The following is an 18,423-nucleotide window of genomic DNA, read 5'->3' as shown; positions in this document are numbered from 1 at the left end:
TCCCACAGACAGAGGAGCCCGGTGGGCTACAGTCCAGGGGGGTTGCAAAGAGTCGCTTGTCACTGAGCGACTAACACTCTCACTTTCGCAAAAGAGTCGGACACGACTCACCATCCTGGTGGGACTGTAAATGGAGATGAAACCTCTAAGAGTAAGGATGTCCTTAGGGTGGAGCTCTAATCCAGGAGGGCCTGTCTACATGTCCTCAGGAGAGGAGACCCCAGAGATGACACTTCCTTCTTCTCTCTCTCAGCACAAACCCCAATCAGCTCACATCCTGAGGGTCTGGGGAGGACACCCCGAAACGCCCTGGTCATCTCCCTTTCCTCCCAGAGACCTCTGTGAAAAATCCAGGGAGACGCTTGTGGTCTTCCCTGAGACCGGAGCTCCCAAAAAAGTGAACCTTGCTTTTTCCCAGTATTGACTGGTTCTTCCCGGCAAGAAAAAGCACTTGCAGTTTCAACGAAAACAGGACAAAGGGAAACGTTTTCGAATGGTCTGAGGGTGGTGACATGTGGGTGTCTAAAAAAAAAAACAACTTGGGGAAAATACCAGGAAAGCCCCACAGCGTGATGCCCAAAGCGAATGAGGAAGGTTTCCTGAGAATCGTGAATGTGGCTTTTTTTTTTTTCCTTTTCTCTTCTCTCCCCAAGAGGAAGGACAAGATGGTTACAAGGGTCAAGTGACCCAGGGAGGGGATGGCCACGCCTGCGTCACGTACTGTTCTGGCCCTTTCCTTAGAGACGGACGTGACCTCCTCGGTGGTACCCACCCGAGAAGCAAGGCTGACATCAGCATCACCCACTGTGTCCTGATGTACATGGATGACCCAGGAGGGGGTCAAGGAGGCTTTGTCCCCAGCCCCAGGGGGACAGGTGTTCTCCTGGGAGGATTCTGCTGCTGCTGCTGCTGAGTCGCTTCAGTCGTGTCCGACTCTGTGCGACCCCATAGACGGCAGCCCACCAGGCTCCCCCGTCCCTGAGATTCTCCAGGCAAGAACACTGGAGTGGGCTGCCATTTCCTTCTCCAATGCATGAAACTGGAAGTGAAGTCGCTCAGTCGCGTCCGACCCTCAGCGACCCCATGGACTGCAGCCTTCCAGGCTCCTTCATCCATGGGATTTTCCAGGCAAGAAGACTGGAGTGGGGTGCCATCGCCTTCTCAATGGGAGGATTCTAGGACATGGCAACTTGATGGTGTTACTGGAGACAGCCACCCGTAGCCCCAAAGACAGGTCAACCTTTGACCTCAAGGGAAGGTAGGTCAACACGTCAGTAGACGTCAACCCCAGTCTTACGGACTGAATGTGCATGTCCCTTCAAAATGCTCAGGTAGAAGTCCAAACACCACACACACACACACACACACACACGCACACACACACGGACACGTGATGGTGTCTTGAGGTGGCTCTCTGGGACGGGACGAGGCTGAGAAGAATTTACGAGGATGGGATTACCATCCTTAGAAGGGCTTTCCTACTATCCAGCGCTCTTGAGGATGCCGCTAGAAGCCGACCCAGGAGACATCTCCGAGCAAAATCCAACCACCGTGCCTTTGAACTTCCAGCCTCCAGAACCGTGAGAAGCTGCTCTGTGTCGCTGATAAGACACCCCATGGATGGTGTTTCTGGTGGGCCCATGCCTTCCCCAGGTGGCAGTACAGGTAAAGAATCCAGCTGCCCATGGAGGAGACGTCAGGGACGCGAATTCGATCCCTGGGTCGGGAAGATCCCCCTGGAGAAGGAAACAGCAACCCACTCCAGCCTTCTTGCCATGGAAAGAGGTAGCCTGGCGGGCTACAGTCCACGGGGTCACAAAGAGTCGGACACGACTGAGTGACTGGCTTTCTGGCTTCAGACACCTTCTGCGTGAGATAAGAATAACCTTGGAAAACACTCGTCTGACATGGAACCGGGGGTCCTCGACCTCCAAGGATTTAGGCTAACCCATTATTCACGGACCAAGCCGCAAAGTCACGTAGAAAGCAACTCCGCAGTCCTCTCTGGTAGCTGTATTGGCTTCTTGAGGCTCCTCCAATGTGAGAGCTTAACCACCACACACACCACCCTCCCCCGGCCCTGGAGACCAGGCGTCTGAGGTCCAGGGGTCCCAGGGCTGAGCTCCCTGCAGAGGCTCCTGGGGAGGGTCCTCCCCGCCTCTTCCAGCTTCTGGGGGCTCCAGGCATCCGTCCCTGGGCTTGTGGCTGCTTCCCTTGCGTCTCTGCCTCCGTCTCCACGTGGCTTCTCCTCTGCGTCCGTGTCTCTCCTCTGTGTGTCTTATAAGGACCCTGTCACTGGGGTTTAGGGCCACCCCCATCCAGGAGGACCTCATCTCAGACCCTTCAGTTCATCACGTCTGCAGAGACCCTGTTTCAAGGTAAGGTACCACTGGCAGGGGAGGTAATTTTTGTGTGTGTCCGTGACCGAGGGTCTAGCCTACTCAGGACCAGAGGTTTTGTGTGGACGTACCTGTGGGTTGTTAACGCATCCCTGCCTCCCTCCTTCCGCGAGTGAGAATGAGAACGCAATTGCTTTTCGTTGCACATTTCTTTTCCTGGAAGGTCCTCCCCTCCCGTATTTTTCTCTCCTCAGGCTAGTTTTCCTTTTCTTTCTCCCGAGCAGGGAACCATCACCTCTGCACCTCCCAGGCTTCTCTTGAAGCAAAGAGTCAGTCGCTCAGTCATGTCTGACTCTTGGCAACCCCACGGACTGTAGCCCACCGGGCTCCTCTGTCCATGGGATGCTTCAGGCAGGAATACTGGAGTGGGTTGCCATTTCCTTCTCCAGGGGAATCTTCCCGACTCAGGGATTGAACCCGGGTCTCCTGCATCGGCAGGTGGCTTCCTTATGTGCTAAGCTACAACCCTTGGAGATGAAAAGTTTACAAAGGCCCCGCCCGACGGAGATGGAAGCCGAGAAAGCAGAGTCTATGCGAGGATGACAACACGAACAGGCAAAACCGTGGAGAGAGACAGCAGACGGGGTTCTCAGCGGCCGGAAGAGCAAGAGATGGCTGCGGTGGGGGGCAGGGATGACTGTGAGTCTCCTTTGCGGGGGACAAAAATGTTCTCCAACCTCACAGAGGCGAGGGCCACGCAACTCTGAATATGCAGAAGGCCAGTGGATGGTTCCCTTGAAAACAGTTCCTTTCACGTTACATCAATCTCACTGCACTTTTTAAAAATGGAACATAGCCTTCCCCGGTGGTCTAGGGGTCATGACGCCATGCTTCCAACACGGCGGGTACAGGTTCGATCCCTGGTCAGGGAACTAAGTTCCCACAAGCCACACAGCATGCCCAAAGAGTATAAAAATAAATAAATACACTTTTTTTTTTTTTTTTTAATGAAGACAAAGAGCCTACAGGACTTCTGTAAGAAGCAATATTCTTTTCTGGTCCTTTACCTAACTTGCAAAGTTGCCGCGATGCTGTCAGGATGAAAGTATCCTCCGCACCCACGCAAGGTGAGTTAAGATTAAAAGGTGCACACAAACAGTACCGTGGCTCCAGAAACCACACTCCCTCCTAATGGCAGCTCCTGTCAACATGGCCCAGACAGAGTCGTTTCACCAGCACAGGAGATCTCGCCCGTCGGGATTCCACCGGCCATGGAGGTTATGCTTGTGTTGTCGTTTGGGAGCAGAAGCTCGTCCACGTGGGAGGGAGAGAAAGATTAGGATCGATTCTGGGGAATCAAGAGGCGTGGCAGCTGAGAGGAAAACAATCGTAAGAGAGAAGAGTACGGGTTTAATTATTCACTATGGAAGGACTCCCAGATCGTAAGAACACACGGCTTTCTGACAGTGTGACGCTACGCTAAAAGGAAAAAAAAAAAGTCAGATGTGAGCACACTCCTATGGTCAGGGAATGAGTTTTGTGCCTTGATCTCGATCTCAGTCACGGCGGGGCAGGGGGTGCTGCCCAGACAGACGCACAGGACCACACACACACCCTTCTCACACACTCAAAAGAGCTTCCATGAAAAGTGGGCACAGTGATTGGGGCTATGCTCTCTCAACACGATAATGGAACCCATTCCAACATCCTGGTTTGTTTTCTAAAAAAATAAAAAGATAAAAAGCTTAGTATTTTAAACTGGAATATAGCTGATCAACAATGTTGGGACAGTTTTAGGCAGACAGCAAAGGGACTCAGCCATAGATATACACGTATCCATTCTCCCCCAAACTCCCCTCCCATCCAGGCTGCCACGTGACACGGAGCAGAGTTCCCTGTGCTGGGCGGCAGGTCCTTGTTGCTGATCTATTTTAAATATAGCCGTATGTACAGCCAACATCCTCGTTTGGATATTGTATGATAGCTAAAGAAGATGTCACAGGAGGGAAAGCTTTGTGATTGATACACGAGTCTAGGTGTGGGTTTTGGGAATCCCCTGCGCGCCTACGATTATTCCAAAACATTTCTTGCTCACGCCAAGAAATCAAGCGTGGCTGTAAACCATTCCTGCCCTAACTGAGCCTGAGTTTCCCAATCCAGGAAATTGGTTTAGCCAAGATGGTACCCCACTCCACCCCCGACGCTCCAAGCCCTTTAAAAAATGCCCTTCATGGAATTCCGTGGTGGTCCAGTGGATAAGACGCCATACTCCCAGCACAGGGGGCCCAGGTTCGCTCCCTGGTCGGGGGACCTGATCCCATAAGCCACAGCTCAGACCTGGAACCGCCAAATAAATAAACATTTTTAAAATAAATAAAGAAAAATGCCCTTCGTGAGATTTTTCACCAATACAAGCTGAGCTTTCTTCCAAGCTCTTTGAATTCGTGGAGAAGTAGTCAACAATTGTGGACAGTTTCCCAGAGAGGGTTTATCCAGGAGCACAGAACAAGAGCATCTGATCACTGACTGCTCACTGACTCTCCTCCTTAGTCAAGCTCTCCAAGATGTTGTGGCCTGCCCATGAACTGGGCCGTCTGCTGCCAGCTGGCTTCTGAGGTCACAGTCCCTCCGCCCCGCAGCGGAGGCTGGGGGGCGGAGGGGAGTGTCCCACCATCTGAGAAGCCCTGGCCCCTTTTCTCTAGCTAAATCTGGCATAAGCACACCTGTGCCCACCTTCGAAGTTCCACCTGTACTGAGAGATCAAACGTCATCATCACAACCATCCCTGGGGGATGGTGAGTCAGAAATGCAGTCCCACAGGTCACTCCCCCAGGGCTCAGCTCACAGGCAAAAGGAAAAGATGAAAAAAAAAAAAAAATGTGCGTTGGTAGGAAAATAGAAAAGCTGACCGATGGGAGTGGCCATGCGGCCAGTTGAAAATGCCTCACTGTGTGAGGCCAGGGCTCTACTACACCCTTCAGGGTGGAGGCTCACTAGATAACGATTCTGCCTGGCGGTGCAGGAGACCCGGGTTCAACCCCTGGGTCGGGAAGATCCCCTGGGAGAAGGGACTGGCAACTCACTGCAGTATTCTCGCCTGGAGGATCCCCATGGACAGAGGAGCCTGGCGGGCTACATCCATGGGGTTGCAGAGAGTCGGACACAACACAGCCAGTGACATATTCAGGCTGGGGAACGGGTCCGGCCACGCTGACTCATTCTGGAAGTTTCTGAGGGGGTGGGGCCTGTGATAATGGCTGAGAGGCTTGTGGGAGCTGTTAGTTTGTGTTTTGCGTGTGGGTTCCTTTCATGTCCTGCAGAAAGGCCTTTCTCAGCTGGAAGAGTGTGCACGGACAGTTCATAGACACCAGGGGAGCCTGTCTGTGATGGGGGCTGGTGAGGCCTGGGTCCGTGAGCAGTGAAAAGGGAAACTGCAGTTTCCCCGAGTGGAAACTTAGGATGAAGTTTCCTAAGGGTAGTCTGGACTGCATTCTAACAGCAGGCAGCCTCTCACTTTTGTCTGGGACACCTTGTGATATCAAGTTACTGTAAACTGTGATACCTCCGGAGGGGTTAGGACTTTTTCAAGCTTATTCTGAGTTTCTTAGCATCTCAGGCAGTGTCTTTAATGTTAAAAGATTCTCTCACACAAATCTAACATTAAAGAAAAAGGTCTTGGCAAAAGGTGATTTCAAAACAAATGTGATTTCAAAACAAAAAGTCAGCAGGACACCAATGGCTGATTCATGTTGAAGTTTGACGGAAAACAACAAAATTCTGTCAAGCAATTATCCTTCATTAAAAAAATAAATAAATAAGTCAGCAAAGCTCCAAAGTGACACACCCACACACACACACCCACACACAGCCTGGTCCCACACCTGAGCTAGTCCAACACCCTGAATATGGATGACCTGGCTCTCCCTTCATACCCTTGGAACCCACAGGAAGTTATCCTTGAGCACAAGCATCTTCTTCATTAAGAGAGGCAAAGAGAGCTGTCTTACCCTACCTGGCCCCGCTCCGTCCCCAGAAGCAGTGACGCTCTATTTTCAAGGACCGGATGACTCATCGGGGCTCCCCAGGCCCACCAGGCAAGTGCCCACAGTGTCCCAGGGGGCTGCAGACACCAGGCTACGTCACGGCCCGCAGTTCACCCACCTGCCCCTGGGGGCCCCCGCCGGACGCCCTGGCATCTTTCAGGAGAGACTGGCTTCAGTGCCCTATACAGATCCAATTGCCAGAGCTGTGTGCCAAGGGGCCGGCGGGGCCCCCACCAACTTTCCATTGTTGATGTATGTTTTACAGCTCGCGGGGCGGGGTGGTGGTGGCTGCCCCCCGCCCACCATCTGGGGTTTCTCACCTCCTCTGCTGCCCTTCAAAAAAAAAAAAAAAAACACTGGAAGCTTCTTAAATCAGCCCAGCGGAGTGCCCCAGAGGGAGGAAGAGAGAGACAGAGAGAGAGAGAAGACAGACAAGGTGAGAGACACACAGGGATGAAATTGAGAGGGAAGGACAGACAGAGACAGGAAAGGGAAGAGACAGACGGAGACAGAGAAGATGGAAGGAGCAAGAGAAGAACCGGGCAGACAGGGAGAGGAGGTGAATGGCAGGACAGACGGAGGGTGCCATTCATTCACTCTATCCCAAACCAGGCTTCCTGGGGACCCCTTCCTCACTGCTGACCTCACAGGGCCAAGAGGTTACAGAAAAAAGGGGAAGTTTCAAGGCCACTCTGGCTGTGCCCTTTGGTCTTATGAAGCCTCAAGCATGACCGTGAACTCAGTGCTTCCTCCTTCGAAAAAGAGGGTGGTGATGGTGGTGAGTGTAGAGTTGCTAAGTCACGTCTGACTCTTTGGGGGTGACCCTATGGACTGCAGCACACCAGGCTCCCTGTCCTTCACTGGCCAACCACTCCAGTATTCTCGTCTCTCCACAACCCCACAACAATATGAAAAAGGCCAAAGAGGGACAGATTGGCACAAGGCCCTTAGCAACAAAGAGTTGTCAAGAAGTCACAGGCTGGTTGAGCCCCCGGGGCTGAATGAAGCGGCCTTGTGGGGTTGGGACATTCTAAGCACTCGAGGGTGGACTCCAGAAACCAACGTGTCTGGGGACCGAGGCGCCCAGGGACCGGAACACTTTACCTATTCAGTTGCGTAGGAGTGGTCAGGTACAAAGGTGGAGGTGGAAAGTTAGTGTTGCATTAAAAAAAAAAAAAAAAAAAAGAAATGCCAAGTTTCAAAGGTACACAGGAAAAGTACCACGATGTAACGAAACGTGTAGTCTGCTGTTGTCTACTTCCAATGCCGTCCACTGCCCCCCAAAACTCCATGGGCGACCCCAGATGGTCAAATGCACACAGGAAAAGAACTGCGATGTAAGGAACCTCCCCCCAGAACGCCACGGGGGCACCCCAGAATTCTAAAGTCCAAGCGGGAGCACCCTGTCGCTGGACAGGGGAAGGGGACCCTGACCAAGGTGAAGTCGGCAGGTGTCTCTACGGACGCTGCCTGTGTGCCCAAGAGTCCCGGCCCCGGTGGGGGGCGGGGTGGGGAGGGCCCGCGCGAGACCACCAGTGTGAATTAATCCCCGGCAGGCTTCGTGACGTCGCGGTTGGGGCGGGGGGCGGTGGTGAGGACGGCCAGACAAGGAGATGGTTGCTGGGGGGCACCGCGCGGTGTGTGTGTGTGTGGGGTGGGGAATCTCAATAAAGAGACTTTGAAAGATCTAGAGAGTGCGCCCGCAGGTGGGGAGACGAGATCTCAAGGGGTGGGGTGGGGGGAGCCTTCTAAATCTCGGAGCGCTGGGGAGGGGTGGGGGAGACAGTCCAGAGAAGGGGATGGTTACTGCGGAGGGTGGCGGGGGGCGGGGGAGCGGGTGTACCGGGCGGGAAATTCCAATAAAGAGACTTTGAAAGCTCCTGAGAGAGTGCCCGCAGCTGGGGTGGCTCCTAAGGACCCAGGAGGGGAGGTCCTCTAAATCGAGGAGCGCTCGGGACGTGGGGGGTAGTCCAGACAAGGGGAAGGCTGCTGGGGGGGGGGCCCCTCGGGGGCTGGGAGGTGGGGAGAGATTTAAATAGTTTGGACGATAGGGAGAGAGGGAAGGCTCTCCACGACCAGGGGCGTCGCGGGGGAGAAGCCCTCCAAGTGCAGGGGCGCTCGGGGACCCCCGCGTAGGCAGGCGGGGAGGCACCGCGCCAGCAGGGCGCGCCCCGGGAGCCGGTGCTGGAGGGGCGAGCGCACGCGACCCTTTTGTGTGCGGGCCCGAGTCCCCCCCGGGGTCGGCAGCGGCGCAGAGAACTCACCCACGGTGGCCCGCATGTGGAAGTCGTCCGGCCGGTAGGCGAGAGGCTCAGGCTCGGGCGCGCCCGCGGTGGGCTCCGCGGGTCCTTCTTGGGGGCCGGCGGCGTCCGCCTCGGCCAGCGCGCGCGCCTCCATGTGGAGCGCGCAGAGGTCCCGGGGGGCGCGGGGCGCGGGGAGGGGTCCGCGCGGGGCCGGGCTCCTGCGGACGCAGCCTCGGAGGGCGGCGCGGAGGCGGCGGCATTAGCCGGGCCCCGCCATGAGCGTCCCGGGAGGTGGCCGAGCGCGCCGGGGACAAAGGCGCGGCGCGGCGCTCAGTGCAGGGGCGGCTGGAGGGAGCAGCCCCCGACCTCCAGGGGCGGCGGGGGTGCGGCCCGGGCGCGCGGCGGCGGCGGCGGAGGCAGCGAGGCAGGGTCCCGAAGGCCGCGGGCGCCGGGCTGCGCGTGCATTCCTCGGGGCACGCGAGCACCGCCCCTAACGCCGGCCGCTGCGAGCGCGCGGCTCCGAGGGAGGGAAGAGCCGGCGGAAGCGGGCTGGGCGGGGCCGCGAGCGCGCTCCCTGTGCCCGCCCCGGGCGCGGGCCCCGACCCTGCGCGCGCGGCTAGGGCGTGGACCCGCCTCGGCTGGCCGCGCCTCCGCTAGCCACGCCCCTTCCTACTTACGTTGGCCTAGGGCCCGCCTCAGCCCCGCCCCTCCTCCGCTAAGCCACACCCCCTTCCTGCTATATATTCGCCTATGACCCAACCCCCGTTAGACACGCCTCCGCTTGGCCACGCCTCCTCTAGGCCGGCCATCACAGTACGCTCGGCTATGGCCCGCCTCCTCTAGTACCGACTCCACTGGCCACACCTCCGCTAGGCCACGCCTCTGCTAAACTACGACTCCTCTGCGTACGGCCACGCCCCGTCACCGCCGCCCCTCCACACCGACCCGACCCTGGGCGCGCGGCTCGGGCGTGGCCCCGCCTCCGCTAGCCACGCCCCTTCCCACTCTACGTTCGGCGATGGCTCGCCTCCGCCCCGCCCCACCTCCGCTGGCCACGCCTCTGCTAGCCACGCCCGCCAAGAGCCGCCCCGGTCTGCGCTCGGTCACGGCCCGTCTCTGCTAGCCACGCCCCTTCCTATTCTACGTTCGTCTGTAGCTCGCCTCCGCCCCGCCCCACCTCGGCTAGCTCCGCCTTCGCCAGCCCCGGTCCCCCGTCTCCGCCACGCCTCCGCTAAGCCACGCCTCCGCCTCGCTCTGTTCCCCTCTGCGCTCTGCTATGCTCCGCCTCCGCCACGCCACGCCCCCGCAAGGCCCCGCCCCCGCTAAGCCCCGCCCCCTCTGCGCCTCCACTACTCGCCTGCCACCGGCAAGTCTCCACTGCACCCCGCCTCCGCCTCGCCTGCCTTCCTCCACGCCCGGTCCTCCGCGCCTCCGCTAAGCCCCGCCTCCGCCGCTGCGCGCCTCCGCTAGGTCCGCCTCCTCTACACCCCGCCTCCGCCCCGCCCACACGCTGGGTACCACTCCCTCCCCCGCCGCCCACGCGACCCCCCACAGCAGTGGAAAGGCCGCTTACGTCCATGTACCTGTGTTCGTCTCTCGGTCGTGTCGGACTCTGTGGGACCCCATGGACTGCAGCACGCCGGGCCTCCCTGTCCATCACCAACTCCTGCAGTTTGCTCAAACTCCTGTCCATCGAGTTGGTGATACCATCCATTTCATCCTCTGTCCTCCCCCTCTCCTCCCGCCTTCAGTCTTTCTGAGCATCAGGGTCTTTTTCACCGAGTCAGTTCTTCACATCAGGTGGCCAAAGCATTGGAGTTTCAGCTTCAGCATCAGTCCTTCCGATGAATATTCAGGACTGATTTCCTTTAGGATGGACTGGTTGGATGGATCTCCTTGCAGTCCAAGGGACTCTCAGGAGTCTTCTCCAACACCGCAACTCCGAAGCTTCAGTTGTTTGGTGCTCAGCCCTTTTTTATCGTCCAGCTCTCACATCTGTACATGACTACTGGAAACACCATAGCTTTGGCTATACAGACCTTTCCAGACAAAGTAACGTCTCTGCTTTTGGCTACATGTCTAGGTTTTGTCATTGCTTTTTTTCCAAGGAGCAAGGGAGAGCAGGTGCTCATAGGGGGAGGGGTGCACTTGGCCTCCACATCCTGGGGGACCCCAAGGGTGGAGTCCCTGCCAAGCTCCTCTGGGAGGCTCGTGGGCCTGAGACGTGTCACCGGCCCAGGAACCTGAGGGTGTGGTTCAAAGTTTTAAAAAAACAGCTTTTTTAAGGAGCTTCCCTGGTGGCTCCCTTGGCATACCTCAGTTGGTAAACAATCTGCCTGCAAGGCAGGAGACATTGGATTTGAGTCCTGCATGGAAAAGATCCCCTGGAGAGGGGAATGTCAACCCACTCTAGTATTCTTGTCTGGAGAAGTCCATGGACACAGAAGCTTAGCGGGCTACAGTCCATGGGTTCGCAAAGAGTTGGACATGACTGAGCGACTATCACTTTACACTAAAAAACAAAACTGGAGTTGACCGGGTGCTCAGCTAACCACGCCATGCCCATTAGTCCACAGCAGGCAGTAGACAGAGCTGGCGAGTAATCAGCGGGACCAGGGTGACTTCCAGCCCAGCCTTGCTGGACAAAAGTGATGTTATAAAGATGTACACAGCGGGGGAAGCAGGGAGCTGCACAGGGACCTCCCTTGAGGGTTTCTTGGCAGCTTCAGATAATTTTTTTTTTTTTTTTTTTGTAGGCTGCTCCAGGTTCTAGCTGCAGCATGTGGGATCTAGTTTCCTGACCAGGGATTGAACCCTGGTCCCCTGCATCGGGAGCACAGAGTCTTGACCACTGGACCAACAGGGAAATCCCTGATAAATCTTTAATTATTTCAAAAGAACTATTTTCTAAAATACTAACAGGCAGATAATAGAACAAGCAAAAGTAGCTCATGGGAGCTGATGGGCCCCTGGTTTAAACACACCTGAGATGATTTAGGGAAAGAAACGCAAAATAATCAGATACATTAAAATTTCAGACACACAACGATAGGTTTTGTTCTGTTTTCTTTTTCCGTAGTGGAAGTCTGTCTCAGGCCATCTGTGATTATAGCTATATAACTTATACCAGCCAGCCACTGTTTCTCTGGTTATTCAGTCGCTCAGTCCTGTCCAGTGGACTGCAGTGCTCCAGGCCTCCCCGTCCATCACCAACTCCCGGAGTTTACTCAAACTCAAGTCCATTGAGTTAGTGATACTATCTAACCACCTCACTTAACCCTCTGTCCTCCTCTTCTCCTCCCGCCTGCAATCTCTCCCAGCATCAGGGTCTTTTCCGATGAGTCAGCTCTTCGCGTCAGGTGGCCAAAGGATTGGAGTTTCAGCTTCAGCATCAGTCCTTCCAATGAACATTCAGGACTGATATCCTTTAGGGTGGACTGGTTGGATCTCCTTGCAGTCCAAGGGACTCTCAGGAATCTTCTCCAGCTGCAGCTCGGCTGGTCCAACTAGAAACGCCTCGAATGAACCTTTCTGAGCCGTCCCCGCCCCACCCCCACCTCCAGGCCTCCCCCAACCCGGCTCACCGGGCCGCAAATCCGCGGCCCACAATCTGAGCACGGTGCAATTCCAGCCCTTCCGCGCTCGGAAGGGAGTGTCCGGCCCCTGCGTCCTGGGGGTCGGCGTGGGGACCGCCTATCGCAGCGGCAAAAACTTCAGACAGGAGGCGTGGGCCCGCTGGGAGCGGGTGGCAGGAAATAGAAGCAACTCTGGGTGTGGCTCTTCTGCCAGCCTCTCGCCAGCCCTGTTGTTTCCACTGTGGGTGGCTTTTACCCCCGGGCGTGACGCCTGCTCCGCTCAGGTTGCCAGTCCTTGGGCTGGAATGCGAAGAATGCGCTCGGGGAGCGGGCGGGCGAGGGGAAGGGCTGCTCGCCCCCGCGGCTGGTTTAGACAAAGGCCGGTGCCCCTGAGCTCAGACCACCCGCCAGGTTCTGTCCCGCAGAGGGGTCGCCTGGGGGTCTGACTGGCTGATGAAGGTCGGTGGTCAAGGCTGGGGTTTTTACACCCCGGGAGGGAAAGGCACGCCTTCCCATTCCGAGTCCAAGCTCTCTCTGCTTAACGGCGGCTGCTCTTGCTGCCAAGTCGCTTCAGTGGTGTGGGACTCGGTTTGACCTCATAGACGGCAGCCCGCCAGGTTCCTCTGTCCCTGGGATTCTGCAGGCGAGAATACTGGAGTGGGTTGCCATTTCCTTCTCCAGCTCAACGGCAGGGCAGGCCAGTGAATCCGAGCGAGGAGGTGTTGAGGCAAGAAGTGACTTTGAACCTGGGAGCCGGGAGATCGAGAGGAGGGCAGGCTAGCGCCTCCAAATAAGCATCTTATTGGGGTCTGGATGCCAGGTTCTTTTATAGATCCGAGAGAAAGAAGTAATCCGGAGCTAAAGTCAGAAGGCAGCGCAGAGAGAGAGGCAGTGTTGAGTGAAAGGGCCTTCAGTCTTGCAAAAACATCTCCAAGGGAGGGGTGTGTTAATCTCATCTATTGAGAGTCCCCTGGGCTGCCAGGAGATCCAACCAGTCCATCCTAAAGGAAATCAGTCCTGAATAGTCACTGGAAGGACTGATGCTGAAGCTGAAATTCCAATACTTTGTCCACCCGATGCGAACAACTGACTCAATGGAAAAGACCCTGATGTTGGGAAACACTGAAGGCAGGAGGAGAAGGGGTCGACAGAGGATGAGAGGGCTGGATGGCATCACTGACTCAATGGACGTGAGTTTGAGTAAACTCCGGGAGTTGGTGATGGACAGGGAGGCCTTGGCATGCTGCAGTCCACGGGATCGCAAAGAGTCAGACACGACTGAGTGACTGAAGTGAACTGAACTGAATCTTATCTATTCACAGGTGGGCAGAGACAAACCATGTCTCCCCGAGCTGAACAAAGGCAATTTAGTTTTCAGTCCAGCAGAGGGGCAGGGTCCTCCAGGCAAGCTACTGAGTATGATTATAATAATTAAAGCAAGTCAGACAAACAAGTTTCCAACATGGAGGCAGAGTTGGCTTTCTCCCTGCAACAGTGATATCCCAGGAGGAAAACTGTGAAGAGACACTTTGAGAATTAAAGTCTGGGTTGCGGGGTGGATCTGACCCTTGCTCTCCGGTTCAGGGGATTGATCATGTACCTACCTGTTGCTATAAATATCCTGGGCAGGTCTCATCACACCTTGCAAACAAAGCAGATTTCACCTGCAAGGTTCATAAAAATGGTTCAGCAACCACAGCATATTTCTTGAAAGGGAAAAGAGAGAGGAGGGGAAAAAAGCCTTTTAAGCAAGGCATTATACAGTCATAACCACCTTTGTGATGAGCGTGAGGTTGTGATGGGGGACAGGCAGTTACTGAGCTTTGTAATCAAGAAGGAATGACAGCCACCTCTACCAAGGATGACAGGTGTAGGCAGTGTTGAGAGGAGAAAGACCAAGGGTGGTCTGCGAGTGCAGCTGGACACTTCTTTTAGGACTGCCTGCATGCTAAGTTGCTCAGTCCCGTCCAACACTTGGCAGTCCCATGAACTTCAGCCCTGAGACCGAGTGAGCCTCAGCCCTGAGACCAAGTGAGCCTCAGCCCTGAGACCGAGTGAGCTTCAGCCCTGAGACTGAGTCAGCTTCCCTGATGGCTCAAACTGTAAAGAACCTGCCTGCAGTGACCTGGGTTTGATCCCTGCCTTAGAAAGACCCCCTGGAGGAGGCAGTAGCAACCCACGCCAGTAGTCTTGCCTGGAGAATCCCATGGACAGAGGAGCCTGGCAGGCTACAGTCCATGGGGTCGCAAAGAGTCGGATACAACTGAAGCAGCTTGGCAAGCACTGCAGCCCACGTGGCTCCTCCGTCCATGGGATTCTCCAGGCAAGAACACTGGCGTGGGTTCCCATTGCCTTCTCCAGGAGATCTTCCCAACCCAGGGACTGAACCCAGGTCTCCCACATTGCAGGCAGATGCTTTACTGTCTGAGGCACCAGGGAAGCCCGTGAAGTATTATAGTCATCCACATTTTGTAACAGACCCTGATCTTCATTGTATAACAAGACAACTCTCCCACCCAAAAAGTAGGAAGATATCCAAAAAGTTTTATCTGGATTAGAAAAACCTTCACAGTAAAGTTTCTATTGTGCAGATTATCTGATTCTGAGGACACAAGATTTCACAGGAGGTACAGATGGAAAGGCTTGGAAACCTGCTTTTTTATATTTTTAAATAGTGATGGATTAGAGAAGGCAATGGCACCCCACTCCAGTCCTCTTGCCTGGAAAATCCCATGGACGGAGGAGCCTGGAAGGCTGCAGCCCATGGTGTCACTGAGGGTCGGACACGACTGAGCGACTTCACTTTCACTTTTCACTTTGATGCATTGGAGAAGGAGATGGCAGCCCACTCCAGTGTTCTTGCCTGGGGAATCCCAGGGACGGGGGAGCCTGGTGGGCTGCCGTCTCTGGGGTCGCACAGAGTCGGACACGACTGAAGCGACTCAGCAGCAGTATCTTCAGCTCTCGCTCAGAAGCTGTGGTTCTGTAGTTTATCTTCGTTTCCAGGCAGGACATCGAGAACATTTATTAATCCTTATCTGAGAAAGATTGTTGTCACCGGTCATCAGTACTTAATGGGTACCAAGAGGAAACTTGCAAACTCCTGAAGGACGTGAGGAAGATGTGACTAAGTAGAAACAGTCCCCAGACCTTGGAGGAAGGGATCTGTGGCTAGAATTCTCCCTTCATGCGTGATTCAGGCCAACACCACAGACCACCACGGGAACATTCCCTCGGAGGTTTGGTGGTTAAAGGAAAATGAAGAGTCAGTCACTCAGTCGTGTCCAACTCTTGCAGACCCCGTGGACTGTAGCCCGCCAGGCTCCTCTGTCCATGGGATTCTCCCGGCAAGAAGGCTGGAGTGGGTTTCCATTCTGTCTTCTCCAGGTGATCTTCCTGACCCAGGGATCAAACCCGGATCTCCCGCATTGCGGGCAGATTCTTCACCAGCTGAGTCATCAGGGAAGTCCATGAAATGAAACTATTTCCTGCTGTATCGCTGAGCAAGAAATGTCACGGCCAGGAGCGATTCCTGGCCTCCAAACGTGAATGAGGGCTCCCAAACCGGCACACAATGCCTTCGGCCAAACGAACGCTGTCCCCCACCCCCGCCCTTCCCAAGGTGATTGCTGATGACCTCGGGGAGGGAGAGATGCAAGAAGCAGTCATCTGCCGTCTCTGCCACTCCTTCGGGAGAACTAGCGGCTTCCTACGTGGCGCTAGTGGTAAAGACCCTGCCTGCCAATGCAGGAGACATAAGAGACTCCGGTTCCATCCCTGGGTCGAGAAGATCCCCTGGAGCAGGAGATGCCAACCCACTCCAGTACTCTTGCCTGGAGAATCCCATGGGCGGAGGAGCCTGGCGGGCTACAGTCCACGGGGTCGCAAGGAGTCGGACACGACTGAGTGACTTAAACTTTCAGTGGGAATTTGCTGTGTAACACAGGGAGCTCAAGCTGGTGCTCTGTAGCAACCTAGAGGGGTCTGACCGGATGGGAGGTGGCAGGGAGGTTCAAGAGTGACTTAGCCAGGGGAACAAGGAGCGGGATTTGGCCCCAGATAACCAAGGTGCTTTAGAACTGTGGTGATGGAGAAGACCCTTGAGAGTTCCTTGGACAGCAAGGAGACCCAACCAGTCCATCCTAAAGGAGATCAGCCCTGAATATGGAAAGACTGATGCTGAGGCTGAAGCTCCAATCCTTTGGCCACCTGATGCGAAAAACTGACTCACTGGAAAAGACCCTGATGCTGGGAAAGACTGAAGGCAGGAGGAGAGGGGGACGACAGAGGATGGGATGGTTGGATGGCATCACCGACTCCATGGAGAAGAGTTTGAGTAAACTCTAGGAGTTGGTGATGGACACGGAGGCCTGGCGTGCTGCAGTCCATGGGGTCACAAAGAGTCGGACACGACTGAGCGACTGAGCGGAACTGACGTGCGTATGAATGCAGTAGCCCAGAGGCTTGCCCCACCCCATTCATAGAATGCTCAGTTCCCTAACCTGATTCCTGATCTTTGATGTTTGGACTGCCTGCTCCCTTTGTAACAGACTTGTATATAGCCTGACTTCCCTTCCCGGGAGTCCTGCCTGGTGGCTAAGCCGGTGAAAAGTCTACCTGCGATGCAGGAGACCTGAATTCAATCCCTGGGTGGGGAAGGTCCCCTGGAGAAGGGCATTGTGACCCACTCCAGTATTCTGGCCTGGAGAATCCCCTGCACAGAGGAGCCTGGCGGGCTACAGTCCAGGGAGAAGGAAATGGCAACCCACTCCAGGATTCTTGGGGTTCCCTGGTGGCTCATGCTGCTGCTGCTGCTGCTGCTAAGTCGCCTCAGTCGTGTCCGACTCTGTGCGACCCCATAGACGGCAGCCCACCAGGCTCCCCCGTCCCTGGGATTCTCCAGGCAAGAACACTGGAGTGGGTTGCCATTACCTTCTCCAATGCATGAAAGGGAAAAGTCAAAGTGAAGTCACTCAGCCATGCCCGACTCTTAGTGACCCCATGGACTGCAGCCCACCAGGCTCCTCCATCCATAGGATTTTCCAGGCAAGAGCACTCGACTGGGGTACCATTAACAGAATCTGCCTGCAATGCGGGAGACCAGGGTTCAGTCCCTGGGTTAGGAAGGTCCCCTGGAGAAGGGCATGGCGACCCACTCCAGTATTCTGGCCTGAAGAATCCCACGGACAGAGGAACCTGGTGGGCTACAGTTCTTGGGGTCCCACAGAGTCAGACTTGACTGAGTGACTAGTACTTCCCCTTCCTGCCTCCTTGGAGCAGTTTTCTCAGAGCTACTGAGATGCTGTTTCCTGGGCTCCGAATCCTAGCCATGCCAACCAAAGACCCTATGCCTTCTCCATACTTCAATTTAAAAATAAAATATGAAGAAAGTTTTCATATTTCATATTTGAAATAGAATATGTTCAAATTGCGGAGAAGGCAATGGAAACCCACTCCAGTACTCTTGCCTGGAAAATCCCATGGACGTAGGAGCCTGGTGGGCTGCAGTCCATGGAGTCTCGAAGAGTCGGATACGACTGAGCGACTTCACTTTCACTTTTCACTTTCATGCATTGGAGAAGGAAACGGCAACCCACTCCAGTGTTCTTGCCTGGAGAATCCCAGGGACGGGGGAGCCTGGTGGGCTGCCGTCTATGGGGTCGAACAGAGTCGGACACGACTGACACCACTCAACAGCAGCATGTTCAAATTGTGGTGCTAGAGAAGACTCCTGTGACTCCCTTGGACTGCACGGAGATAAATCCAGTCCATCCTAATGGAAATCACTCCTGAATGTTCATTGGAAGGACTGATGCTGAAGCTGAAGCTCCAATGCTTTGGCCACCTGATGGGAAGACCTGACTCACTGGAAAAGACCCGGATGCTGGGAAAGATTGAAGGTAAGAGGAGAAGGGGACGACAGAGGACGAGATGCTTGCATGGCATCACCGACTCGATGGACGTGAGTTTGAGCAAACTCCGGGAGATGGTGAAGGACAGGGAAGCCTGGCGTGCTGCCGTCCACGGGGTCTCAAAGAGCTGGACGGGACTTAGCAACTGAACAACAGCAAGAAAACTACCTCTAGTCCCATAATTAGGACAATTTGTGTTGTTCCTATCATTTGGTCTGTATTTATGAAGTAAATGGAGGCAAACCCCAAAACACCTAAAATAAAGACAGGGTATAGAACCATCTAGTCCATACTGGATGCATTTAACGACT

At 55.2% G+C, this 18,423-nt stretch overlaps 1 protein-coding gene across 2 annotated transcripts in view; it reads right to left on the bottom strand.

Annotated features, from left to right (window-relative positions):
* PRKX (protein kinase X-linked) overlaps nt 1-9,028 on the bottom strand; it is a 77,576-nt gene extending 68,548 nt beyond the window's left edge. The window contains exon 1 of one of the 2 annotated variants that reach the window (XM_040266389.1): nt 8,647-9,028. In XM_040266389.1, the coding sequence (XP_040122323.1) occupies nt 8,647-8,779 (133 nt within the window). In that variant the 5' untranslated portion in view covers nt 8,780-9,028. The remainder of the gene's footprint in view (nt 1-8,646) is intronic. The other variant, XM_040266388.1, reaches the window with a different exon arrangement.
* Nucleotides 9,029-18,423: the final 9,395 nt, after the last annotated feature.

The sequence above is a fragment of the Oryx dammah genome, unplaced genomic scaffold (assembly GCF_014754425.2).
Source record: "Oryx dammah isolate SB20612 unplaced genomic scaffold, SCBI_Odam_1.1 HiC_scaffold_23, whole genome shotgun sequence".
Classification (NCBI taxonomy): domain Eukaryota; kingdom Metazoa; phylum Chordata; class Mammalia; order Artiodactyla; family Bovidae; genus Oryx; species Oryx dammah.
This window is presented reverse-complemented; position numbering and strand designations above follow the sequence as displayed.